We start from the raw sequence: 12924 nt of genomic DNA, 5'->3' as shown, positions 1-12924 counted from the left end.
AGGTACTTCTGTGCTACCTCCTTCAGACTGTAGATACACAGATCTGTCCCCAGCTTGGATTTAAAACCAAACTGATTATATGTGGTTGTTATACAATGACACAGGCGATCAAGCAATATCTTCTCAAGAACTTTAGATATAACACTGGCCAAAGCTTTTGGCCTATAGTTATCCAGACTCCCAACTTTGCCAGTCAATCCAGTGTTTTTTCATACCTACAAACAAACGCGCTCAGACAATGCTCGGTTTATTTGAAGGCCTGCATTCCAAACATTGTTTATATGTGAAGGTGCTGAGAGGGCTGTTCAGACTGGTAGACAGGTGAGACAGAAAAACCCCTCACATGCAAATGCTTGAATACCAAGAACCAAAGGCATGCACAGCTAGCTGTACTTAACAAGGAAGGTGAGTTATATTTCTGACTGTCCTAATTTTCCAGCAGTGTTGCTATAACTTCACTGCCTTCACCTGAACCTTGGATAAAACAAAATAAATCTCGGACTAATCTAGCAAGTTGTTTTTGTAGGTTAATGTCATTGTCCAGAGCCATCGGTTTTAGGACAACCCATATTTCTCTCATTTTACATGTGACTTATTCTGACTATATAAACTATGATCCCAGTGCAAAGGGTTCCATTTTTAATTCCTGTTTCATTTGTGTGCCTTTTAGGCGCAGAGAATCCAACCTTCGAAAAGGCCGACAGCTCCTACGTGAAGGCAAACTGTCTGAAGCCAGAGACTGTTTCAACCGCTGTGTTAACATCACACCAGCCATGGCTCATAATCTCATTAAGGTGAGGAGATCAGCAGATTGAATCCTTTAAGGCCTGTGGTGAGACATCTTCATTTTCACTAAATGTTGACGGGTTCTGTGGCTCACACTTTCTTTGACCTTGTTTAGAGATGGTTTTAAAATGCATCCTGGGTGACTGGATCACAAATGGACAGCACTAAATACAAGTGTAGATGACCACCAAGAGAGAGTGTGATCCGATCATGGAAACCACTGGCCGATGTGGCCTGGGACACATTTGACTGCATGTCTTTTGTAGTGTAAACGCTAATGGGCACCATAACTTTTTCTTTTTTTTATGCCTCAGTTTTTTGTTGTGAGCCAGTCTTATAAACATCTGGAAAAAACATTTTGGTTCATTAATGTGTCATTCTGCAGGCAAAAACAAAATGTGACCACGTCGGTTTTGACATAACATAACATTTTTAAGCACAGGCACAACCCCATATTAATGTCCAAATGCACAGTAAATAACGAACTGTTGGGGGATCTAACACATTGAAAACCTTTAATTTAGTTGTCTGAACCCAGAGATACGTACTGTATGCTGCCTGGCAACATGGTGGAAAAACCTCATCCAAGCACAACAGGAAATGTTTTTCTTTCTGTCTGTGTTTTCTTGAACTAGGCTGCAAGGGCGAGAGGGGTGGACTGTGTGGTAGCTCCATATGAAGCCGACGCTCAGTTGGCTTACCTCACTAAATCTGGTTTGGCCCAGGCTGTCATCACAGAAGACTCTGACCTACTGGCATTTGGCTGCAAAAAGGTATCAAGTCCTGGACCCAAGGCTGCATTTCCAGCCACATATACACATAGAGGAAGCCTGAATGTTGTATGGGGATAGATGGTGTTATTAGCATTCAAACCAGATAAAACGTTGCATGGATGGAGATGGGTACTAGTGCTTACTTTGTGTACTAGGGTAGGAAGAGCAAAGGCCCCATCACTGAGAGAGAGGAACAACAGACTATGCCAGTGTTTGTGTTTGCAGAAATCAGACACTGTCCAAAGATAAATCAATTGCCAAACTCATAAATCAGTCATCTCTCATAATTATGTAGGTGATCCTCAAAATGGACAAGCAAGGCAACGGTCTGGAGATAGACCAAAGTAACTTGGGCCGCTGTCGCTCTCTGGGGAACATTTTCACCGAGGAGAAGTTTCGCTTCATGTGCATCCTCTCAGGCTGTGACTATCTGGCTTCGCTGCATGGCATCGGCCTGGGCAAGGCCTGCAAGCTTCTGCGGCTTGCCAAAGACCCTGATATCCTCAAGGTGAGACCACTTGAAGTGAATTGTTCTGTTAGCAAGGTAACTACTATTTAAACTTGGGGTTCCAAAGGTGCTTCACTTTTAAGAGGGATCGATCAACATGGCAGCACAGGCTGCACATAAAATCTGCTGCGGGGGAAAGTAGGTCATCAGATGACAACATAGACAAGTATCTTTTCCTGTCTTGCCATCGGCTCATTGCATAAATCAACAGTTTTAAAGTGAAACTATGTAACTTTTGAAATAACTTTTAGTCAAGTGCTATAAAACATAAAAATGTCTCTATTGCCAGGTGATCAGAAAGATGGGCCAGTACCTGAAGATGGACCTAGTTGTTCCTGAACAGTACATTGAAGGATTCGTCAAAGCCAATAACACTTTCCTCTACCAGTTGGTCTTTGATCCGGTCAGGAGGAAAGTGGTACCCCTCAACCCGTACCCAGAGCACATCGACCCAACCACCCTCACCTACGCTGGACTGTATCCTCCTGCCTTGACTCACACCTGTTAATGTGCCACCGTTGTAAATGTAGTTAGTTTTTGTTATATTTAATCTTGAAATTGGAAATTGTAAGTTCTGTCCTTGATGATACTGAGCCCAGTAATGTAGGAAATGACAAAGGTTTGCAGATGGCTTTAGGAAACCTTGATCTCAACACAATGGAGAGGATAGATGACTTCAACCCAGACAAACCCATTCCACAGGTATTGTAATCAGTTAGTCTTTGTGATCCAAAATGAAGTTGCATTTAATTTAGAGCACCTTTGTAAATGTCTTTTCAGCTGTCTAAACCCCGCAACCACAGCTGGAACACCTCATCAGACCCCACCGGGCCCAGTATTTGGAGTCGAGATTTCAAGCCAGCCTTGGCTGCCACACTGCGCTCTACTGCATCTCCAGAAAGGCCTCCTTCCACCAGGGGGAAGGAGAGAGTCATCAGCCTGGATGGTCTGAGGCTGCCCTGCAGAGAGCTGCAGGTGAAGAGGCCAAGACAAGGTACATGCTGTAAACTGATCCATTGGAGCACGAAACCGACTGGTTGATGACGGCTGATAATAATGGCCAGCTATGCTGTGGACAGATTTTCTGTAAAGGTTCACCTAGCCATACATTTAGAGGTTTCCAAGTTGTGCAGCACGTTTCTGGTGGCTTGCTCACTTTGAATCCAGTGTAAACACTTTTTTTTAACCAAACATGAACTGCAGTTATTTGTAATGTTTTTATTGATGAGTGAACTAAATATTTTTATAGAGTATTTACACCCTGAAAATATATTAGTCTGGTTTCATGTAACTTTTATTTTAAGCAAAATTGCAACTTACAAATTTAGTTTGGAAAGCAATAAATTTCCCCACAAGAAAATGAAAACATTTAAAAAAAAACCTAATAAATAAAATAGGTACCCAAAGAGATATGGAGTTAGTTGTATTTTGACCTAACACACATTGAATTTTAAGTTTCCTTCTTTTTTTAAAGCTTATTTTCCCTACTGTGCTGTTTTTCTGAAATGAAATTATCTTCAGGTATTGTGATTGGTCCTTTAGGGAAGCAAAATCACAAAAAACACAATGGGAAATAACAAAACAAAACAGTGCAGCAAGTGTATAGGCTAATATAGCAAAGAAAAAGAAATGTATGTAAACAAAATATGCTAGATTTTATATAATTAACATTGAACGTAAATAACTTATTCATATTACATATAGTTTAACACGTACACTGTACTTGTCGTTTTCTACCCATAGACTCAAGTATATCGGACCAGGATGTGCTTCAGCAGTACTCGGCCACCAGTCAGAAGCGATCCAGGCCGGAGCAGCAGCTAGACAAGCTCATGTTAACCAGTCAGCGCCGGCCACACAACTGCTTCGCCACCCTGCTGCAGAGGAGAAACCGGGAGGTTGAGGAGAACAGTTGGGCCACATGTAGCAGGTGACATCACCGGGATTCCATCACATCTAATGATCCGTTAGCTAGGGGTATGCGATACTGCAAAATTTGGTATCGACCCGATACCAAGTAAATACAGGGCCAGTACTGGCGATACGATACTTTTTTACTTAGAAAATCAGCTTAACTGCTTTTGTGTCGGGCAGGGCAATGCTTCATAATTTATAAAGTGAATGCAATATGCAAATTTGAATGAAAATTGAAAATTTTAATTGTCAGGATCATTGAATGATTTTGTGATTTCTGAATTTCAATTAGTTGATTGTGATTATGATCATAATAAAGCACAAGACAAAGATTTTAGGAAAATAAAAAATACTTTTTATTAACTAAGTTGAAATGTTTTAAATTAAAATGTTTAGATTTTTATTCAGAAACAATATAACATAACTGCACAACAAGTCACAGCAGGAGAGGGGGAAGGGCAAAGTGAGCATAGGCGAAGTGAGAGGAGCGTAGTGATGTGCAGTTGAGGTGATGAACTGGTATTGAACTATTTCAGGTATGCTGAAAAAACTTAGAAGTTTAGGGCAGGGTGTGATTATGTAAGTGGGATGGAGATTCACAGATTTTTATTGAGATACTATATTTTTTCACGTTACTAAGCATCTCACGCTATGAAGCAGTATTGACTGGTTTAGTCGTGTGATTCAGACTTGGTTACCGTCTTTTTCCGCATCAAAGCAAGCTTTGTAGTTCAAGGAAAATGCTGCTTTGGGTTTTGGAGTATCGGTGTGGGACGGCCATCACTAGAGGAGCGGTGTTTGCACAACCACTATGGTGTTACAGGTGTTGTGTACTCAATGTAGAAAAGACAAACTGATACGCAAGTATCGATCGATACCAAGGTTGGTATCGATACTATCGATACTTTAGATCGATCTGCCCACCACTACCGTTAGCTTGAGTTATTGAAGTCATTATTAATGAGAAACATAACTTTACAGCAGAGTACTTTAGTAGTTTTTAATCTCTAAAATAGTTGAATGTGTTTCTAACATTTTAATTTGTTTGATTACGTTTGAATTTAATACAGAACACATATTTTAATGAATTTGTGTGGTGGAGACAAAGAAGTCAGAATCAGAATCAGCTTTATTGGCCAGGTGTGTTGGACACACAAGGAATTTGACTCTGGTACATCGGCTCTCAATGTGCAGTAAACCAGAATAAGGCTGTGTAATATAACAAAATAGCAGTATTAACAGCAGCATTGACAGCAACAGAAAGTGCAAACAATGCAGAGTAAGCAGTATAAACAGACAGTAAACAATGCAGACAACAAAGGAATGTTTGTTGAAATGAGATAAATAGGGATAAAGATAGAGTACTCAAAACTAGACTAAATTAAAACTTTAATTTTAGATTTGATGAACTAAGCTTATTCTATTTTTTCTTAGAGTGAGAGAAGAATCTCATGATAGTGCATTGAGGCAGGATGTGGTTAGTTTTAGGGCTGTGACACACCAAGCCAACAGTCAGCCATTTGTGAACAATGCCAGTGTCATTTGCAGCTTGTTATTAGACACATTCTCGATTAGAAGCTGCTGTAAACAGCAGCTGTGTTGAATAAGAGCTGCTTTGTTTACTGCTTGTATTTCTGCGTTCTAGCTCTTCTTTCCCTTTCTGAATGGTGAATACGGACACCGCCACCTGCTGGTAGGAGGAATTATTCCTCATGCAGATGCAGAACGTACGTGCTAGTCGGCCGTGGGCTGCAATCTGTGCAGTGTGTTCAAGTGTCACTTTTTCAGCCCAGCTGGCCCAAATAAAGTCGGCCTTTGTCGGCGCTAGTTCTTTTCATATCGGCTTGGTGTGTCTCTGCCTTTAGGGGTTAGCCAGTGTGTGGTTACACTGCCTTAATGTAAGAAGTGGAAGAATGGGGAAAATGTAGCTAGAGAACAGCTAGTATGAACAATAAAAGCTTCAGCAAAAATCTCTTAAGGCCCTGGTCACACTAGAAAGTGACACAGCAAAGTGTAGCCTCGTGTCCTTAAATAGGTTGTGCTAACAACTTGGCAACATAATGACTACATGCCTGGCCAGTTGCTGAAATACTGTAGCCGTTGAGCTAAACATTAACCTGCTAGCCAGCACATGCTACAGCTGCTCACTCACACTAGCTCTGTGATAAGGCTGCAACGGTATGAGATTTTCATGGTATGATATCTGTCTCAGAAAATATCACGGTTTCACAGTATTACACACCATTATCAGATACAAAGACCCTTGAATGAAAGTGAGAGGGTTTTTTTATTGCAAGTGACTGTACCAGTTGATTGAGCTGGAATGGAGAGCTAGACAGACCCTAAAGAATAAACATGATTATAAACATGATTTCAAAAAACATAACTAAAGCATGTTAGTTTGCATCTTGGAACCAGTAGTAGAGGAAGTATTCACATCCTTTACTTAAGTAAAAGTACTACTATTACACTGGTACATATAAAAATCCTGAAGTAGACTACTCAGTGCAGAAAAGTGTTATACTGTACATCCTATATGTTACACTACTATACATTATATCACAACATTAACAGCCTGTCACTCCTGACTTGGCTGTTGTAGTTGGTTGAGGTGTAGCTCTTCTGAACTATTTTTTATCCAAGTGCAATTATTGATCATCTTCATGACAGATTAATCTGCCGATTATTTTCTCCATTAATCGATTGATTGGTTTGTGAAGCTTCAGACAACAGGGAGAAATGTCATCACGGTGCTCTTAGTTTATTGTAGGTGTGCCACAGCACAACCAGACCAGATTCTGTCTGTGCCTTCACTCACATAGACACACTAATGTGAGTTGGGAAAGGTTGTGTGTGTGTTTCTGGGGTCAGATGGGGCTCAGAGAGTCCTTGTGTAAATCAGAGATTAGCGAACGAACAATGTGGAAAGTTATTTTGACATATGACTGACGTTTATATGTTTTATTGATTGGGATTAAAGTTATAAATGGGACATATGCTGCACAGAGGGATGGGCTTCTCGAAGGCATTAGTTTTGGGGATATCCAAAGTATTCCCACACTGCTTAATTTTCCTTTTTGTGGATGGAGTTTGGTGACAGGCTATCAGCCTCCTCTCTGCCAATTGTGTGCTACATGTGTGCGTGTGGTGCCTGTTGCTAGTCTGACAGGAAGTCAGTGAAGAAAGCTGTGCACATGCATTGCGTTTTTTTTTTCTTTTCTCTGATACCAGTAATAAGCAAATGTGCATGGTATACCATGGCATACCGCGATACCGCTGCAACCCTACCAGCTAGCTACCTTGTTGTATGTTAGTAAGAAAGCATGTTTGCTAAATGTTTTACACTCATGACCTAATCTGCCAACAGCTGCAACTCCTTTAATAGTACCAGATGATTGGCAGGGAATTCTCTTTTTAAGTACTGGAGTAAATGTGGCTACATAACAAGTGTTAACTCATTTGTTTAACCCGTAGAAAAAAGAATATGTGTTAGTGGTTTTAGGGGGCGTTACATGTTGAAATGATTTTTTTGGCAGACAAGAACCGAGTGCAGTGACTGCACTGCTTTTGAAAGTCTTGTCCCCACAGTGAGCTTGCCAGGTTTGGTGTCTTTGTGCCTGTACAGAGACTAAAACCAAACCCCGTGGTCAGAGATGTAGCACAGAAGTACTGCTGCTATCCCTCTGTCCACTTTCTGACTAACTTTATTTGTATTTGTGCTGAATATCAGTGGCTCTCCTGATATTCATCTTCTTGTGTAAGAAGTAAAGGGGTGTAAGTGTATATTCCTTTGAACAAAGGGCAGTACTGTCACAAGATCTGCCAAAACAGATAATAGAATAAAACCTTTTGGCATGTTACTTTTACTGTGCTTTTAAGTTTCAGTCTAATTTGCATTGTTTTATCTTTATAGGCATTTAAATGTTTTATTTCTGTGTGTTGTGTTAAGTACTTTGAATTGCCTTTGTGTATAAAAATGTACTGTATAAGTAAACTGACCTTGTTTTACCACTGTCGAGCAGATTTAGTCATAGTAATACTAACATTGTACATTATCCTAATGTGTTGAATTTATTCCCTCATGCAGATTTTTTGGTGATTCCAGCTCAACAACCAAGGAGTTTGCTCAAAAGGATTTGCCTCCCGGTGTGGAGCCCCCAGCTGAGAGTTCCACTCAGGACGAGCCCTCTCCCAGCACCCAGACCAATGACAGTGATGGTCCTGATGTTCCATCTGTGGACACTCCCAGCCCACCTCTGTCACCGAGCACCGCACCCCCCAGTTCATCCAGTCAGGGCCTCAGCCTGTTCCATTGGTCAGGTGGCTGTTCTGCCACTGAACAATCAGAAACTCCCCACTCAGGCCTGGCCACCCTGCAGCAGTTTCACTATAAGAAAGAAAGTCTTTCCTCATCTCCAGTGACCCACACGCCCTCTGAAGACATAGCCTCCTCCTCCGATGGAAGCCCAGAGGACTTCCCAGAATCCCCTCCGTCCCAGGACAGTGCCTATTTCTCTCAGTCCCAGCCTTACCGCATTTCCTTTGACAAAGAAGAAGTCCCCACCTACAGCTTTCCTTACTCCTACCAGAAAGATGCAGCACACGTACGTTCATACAAATCTCCATTGCCTTTGTAAATGTCTGTATATTCCTTGTGGCTGGGTCAACTTTCACATGTGTATTACCATCAGCGTTTCATGGCTTGTGAGTGGGTGTAATTTTGTGCTCTTACACATTTCTGCTGTGTGCTTCCTCAGGAAATAAGTTCAAGCAAAGATGGAGAGTCAGGGGAGAGTTTGACACGCTCACCAGCAGAAGATAAGAAACCTCAAAGACTGAGCTCAAAGGTGAGTTTGTGCCTGGCAGTAACTTATGGCATGTGTATATATTGTACATACTGCATGTAAATAGGATCTTGTTTGTGTAGGCCAAATAAAAGTCCAAAAAAAAAAAAAAAGTTAAGCACTAAATATTTCCAGAACGTCCTTGCTATCAGACAGTGGGGGTGGGTTGTCTGCCTACAGAGCCACAAGCACCCAACTGCTGTGATCACCACGGGCAGTAGTGTCGTTTGATTGCATCAGATATGTGTTGATAGTGACGTTTTTCCACTGTGACAAGGAAATAAACTAAACTCCTACCATCCCACACCTTGAACTTTGCACCAGCAAAGCATGTCATTCATTAGTTTGAAACGGAGATGGTGATAAAAATATAGACAAAATATGCAAATACATAAAACATACTTCATATTTGTTAAGTAGCAGAAGTTGCAATGGAAGCATGAAGGAACAACAGCCTAGCTGTGGGGAGCCGCTGAAAACGTCCATGTGTATGTGGTGCACATTCTCTGAAGGAACAGGCTTTCCTCGGACTGACCCTGGGCAGAGTCCTTCAGACATCAGCTGTGTGAAAACAGAGCACCTGCTTGTCATGGGGAGGCACAGGCATGTTGTTCAGAGCCTCAAGCCACCCAGAAGAACTACTGAGTTTGTGCTGGAAATCTGTGTTGTAGTTGCAGGATGGTGGTGTAGCGTTGCAGGCTGTGACGGATTGGTTTCCCTGCCACATGTACCAGGAGTCATGTACTGTAAGTGACTCCTGATTTCCTGTTCGCATGCATGCTTTGTTGCCCCGATGCCCCAGTTCAGTTTGGTCCTAACTTTGATCATATAAGGGCGGGTGTTTGCCCTCAGGCTGCTTCTGGTGTTACACAACGTTCTGTGAGCATCGGATTGCAGCAGTGCAGCAACCAGTTCACTTTCAGGTGATGCACAGCTCATGCAAAACACCACTAATCAGTTTAATTATTCACTGAATGATAAAGTAGAATCAGTAATACAGTGTTGTTTTTTTCCTGGTTAGTCTGTGGTGTAACCGGACTTGAAGCAGAGCATTAGTTGGAACTCATGCCACCTTTTCCATGACCATAGACAGCAATGGCAACATTGACTTGTTTACTAAGAACAAAAGCACCCAGCCTTGGTTTTTTAAGTAGTGGCTGGATCAGGGCATGCTTGGAGTAAAGTGTCACTGGGCCAGTAGTAAGAAAGGAGCTAATAATTTGGCAGTCATGTGGATCTCTATTCCTAATAAAATATACCAAACTTTTTATCAGAATTTAATATTTCACACCTGCTAGTCCTTGTCTCATGTTGATGTTTTACAGTGGATTCAGCGAGCATTCAAATCTAGTTGTCTCTATACTTTACTGTGCTGTATTTTAAATGGATGAAGTTGCTATTTTTGCAAATCACATGGAATCTGGCCCAAGGTGTCATGGCATATCACACAATATGAACTCTGTTGCTATCTGAAACAGCTTCAGATCTCTCTTAGCACCCTTACTAGCAGGGACAAGGCTCTAAAACAACCTGCCTTTTCTAAATGGGGTGGATTCAGTTTAGGGTTGAATCCTAAAAAATCAAATAAAGGTGTGTTATGAGTCTAAACTATTCTTTAATTTGAGCCAATGAATTGCTATTCCCTCAAAATCAAAATGATATAATGTTGGGACACCAACAGTAGCAGTAGTCCACTAAACATCACCAAAGATGAACATGTTACACTTCACATATAGGCTATTACACCCTTGTACTGCCAGTTGTATTGAGTTTTATGTCCCACAAAATAATTGATAACACTGAATAGCTCAGTAATGACAACATAGGCCAACAGGAGCGACTGCTGCTGGGGTCTGATCAGACATCACCACAAGAGGCTTGTTTGTGAGCCTGGTTGCTAGTGCTGCAGTTTGACGTGGCACACTTTGGCTTTGTGTGTCCTGGGACAGTCGTGTTACCTTTCCAAATGATGGAAAAGCTTTGCTCTGTTTTCGTTGCCGCAGGTTGCCTCCATGTCTTGTGATGTTTATCACTTGGCTGTTTATCTAGCATTAGTCATTCATCTTATGGTCCTCATTTTTGTCTTCCAAACAGTGTGCGTCTGCTTTTCCTTGTTTCGGCCCTATGTGTTTTAGCTATATAACCCTTTTGCTGTAGGATTATGGGAAACTGACTCCTTGATGAAGTGTGTGAAGCTCATGCAACACACACTTTCTGGCCAGAATGGCAGCAGATGATAAATTCACTATTTAGAAATAAATAAGTTAAAGACATTTTTCATAGCAGTGCAACACTGTGCATTTTCTCCTGGGTTTCAGTCCGTTCGATTATATATGTTCTTTGTCCTTGTAGGTTTCTGGTCTATCGAAGCTGAAGTCCAAGAGCCAGGGTCAAGCAGCAAAGGTGCAAAGGTTAGGCCCAGCCAGGGCCAGCGGACTAAGGAAGAGGTCTGTGGGTTCGGGAAAGAAACGCTCCTCCCCCAATGAGAACAACCCTGGTGTCCAGGCCACCATCAGCAGCCTGTGGAAGAACTTCAGCTTCAAAAAGTAAAAGAAATTCTCAAGCTAGCTCACAAATCAATGGAATATTTGAATATAATTCTCATCACTTTGTTTACATGAAGACCTGGTTTCAATGGAAAGTTGCCTGGTAAACATCAGGAAACATTATGGAAGTAGAAACATGTTTAGCAAAAGTTCAGACCAATTTCAGCCCACTGCGTACTGTAGATGCACTAATCAGTGGATGGCCCTGCATTTCTCTTTTTGGCCCACTGCCTGTACACACGAATGACCTGATGATCACAGGACTTTCTCAGGCAGTGCTCTCCTCTGTATAGCACCAAATCACAACAAAAGTCGTCTTAGGAGGCTTTGCAAAGTGAGGTCTAGACCTTACTGTTATTATTAATAATAGAGTTCAAATCCAGCCTGGGTGTGAAAAGATATGGCTGTGATGCCAGAGGGTTTCTAATAAACCAGCCCTAAGCCATGCTTGTTGTGTTTTCCAGAGATACCCAGAAGATGAGTCCCTATAAGAAAGAACCCATGTCCCCTGTCAAAGACAACCTGCCGGCCAGCTCAGCTCCAACGGACTCGGACTTAGTCAGCGGCTTCTGACAGATGATTTGAATGTTTCACAAAGCACTGATTGCTCTGTGTGGAAGCAACGTTTTAAACATACCGTGTATGTCAGTCATTTCTCATCAACTTGTGTTTCTTGATGTACATTTTTAAATAAAGCAACCGTCTTTTCATCCAAGTTTGTTCTGTGTGGAGTCTGGTGTTTTCTGCCTATACACAAGCTGTGTGAAGTTTGATTGTGACATCTTAGAATAGAGTATCTTTATTTGTCATTGTACAATGAAATTTCAAGTGCAGTCTTTATGAGCATAAATTATAAAAGAGCTACAATAGTTTTAAAAACCTAAAAGACTATAAATAAATAAATATAAATGCTGATTGTCTAAAAACATCCTAATACACACACACACACACACACCCCCCAACACATATGAAACATTCTGTGGGACTGTTGCACGGGGACACAGTCGTGGGTGTAGAGCAGGGGACTCAGCACACAGCCGTTGTTTCAACTCAGCACTCAAGGAATGTTAACAGCCAGTGAGATGGCTGGAAAGGTACACCGTGCATACCTGAGTGTTGACTGAGAATGCCTTTTACCCACGTGAGCCGAGGAATGTGGCGATGAGACTAGTGGCTCTTGGGTCTAAAGAAATGAGTATTTTCACTTGGCCTGAGCACAGGCTTGTCACTGTGTTCAGTGTAGAGAATTAAATCACTTCTGTCACTTCATAAAAATGTCAGATGGCTCTTTTGTTTATTTACTAATGTCATTTTGACAGGAAAACTGCTCATCAGGCTTGTTCATGTAAATTAGCTTGAAGTTTTGATTCATGTCTCTATAGAGGAAAAACCCAACAAATCCCACTTTAATGGAACAAACCTCCAACAGACCCCGGCTCTTGGTGTGCGGCCTTCTGCCTCGACTGGCTGGGGTGAGTGGATAGAGGAGAGAGAAAAGAAAAAAAGCAACAAGACACAACAAACAATCAAACACTGATCCGGCCGATGTGGCT

At 41.6% G+C, this 12924-nt stretch overlaps 1 protein-coding gene across 1 annotated transcript in view; it reads left to right on the top strand.

The window, feature by feature from the left end:
- Positions 1-12086, top strand: part of exo1 (exonuclease 1) — a 16563-nt gene extending 4477 nt beyond the window's left edge. The window contains exons 4-14 of the mRNA XM_020599871.1: positions 671-794; positions 1422-1559; positions 1855-2067; positions 2357-2544; positions 2667-2769; positions 2848-3061; positions 3811-3997; positions 8069-8585; positions 8739-8828; positions 11178-11371; positions 11836-12086. Of these exons, the coding sequence (XP_020455527.1) occupies positions 671-794; positions 1422-1559; positions 1855-2067; positions 2357-2544; positions 2667-2769; positions 2848-3061; positions 3811-3997; positions 8069-8585; positions 8739-8828; positions 11178-11371; positions 11836-11944 (2077 nt within the window). The 3' untranslated portion in view covers positions 11945-12086. The remainder of the gene's footprint in view (positions 1-670; positions 795-1421; positions 1560-1854; positions 2068-2356; positions 2545-2666; positions 2770-2847; positions 3062-3810; positions 3998-8068; positions 8586-8738; positions 8829-11177; positions 11372-11835) is intronic.
- The last annotated feature ends 838 nt before the right edge of the window (positions 12087-12924 follow it).

Source organism: Monopterus albus, unplaced genomic scaffold, assembly GCF_001952655.1.
Source record: "Monopterus albus unplaced genomic scaffold, M_albus_1.0 scaffold43.1, whole genome shotgun sequence".
NCBI lineage: Eukaryota > Metazoa > Chordata > Actinopteri > Synbranchiformes > Synbranchidae > Monopterus > Monopterus albus.
This window is presented reverse-complemented; position numbering and strand designations above follow the sequence as displayed.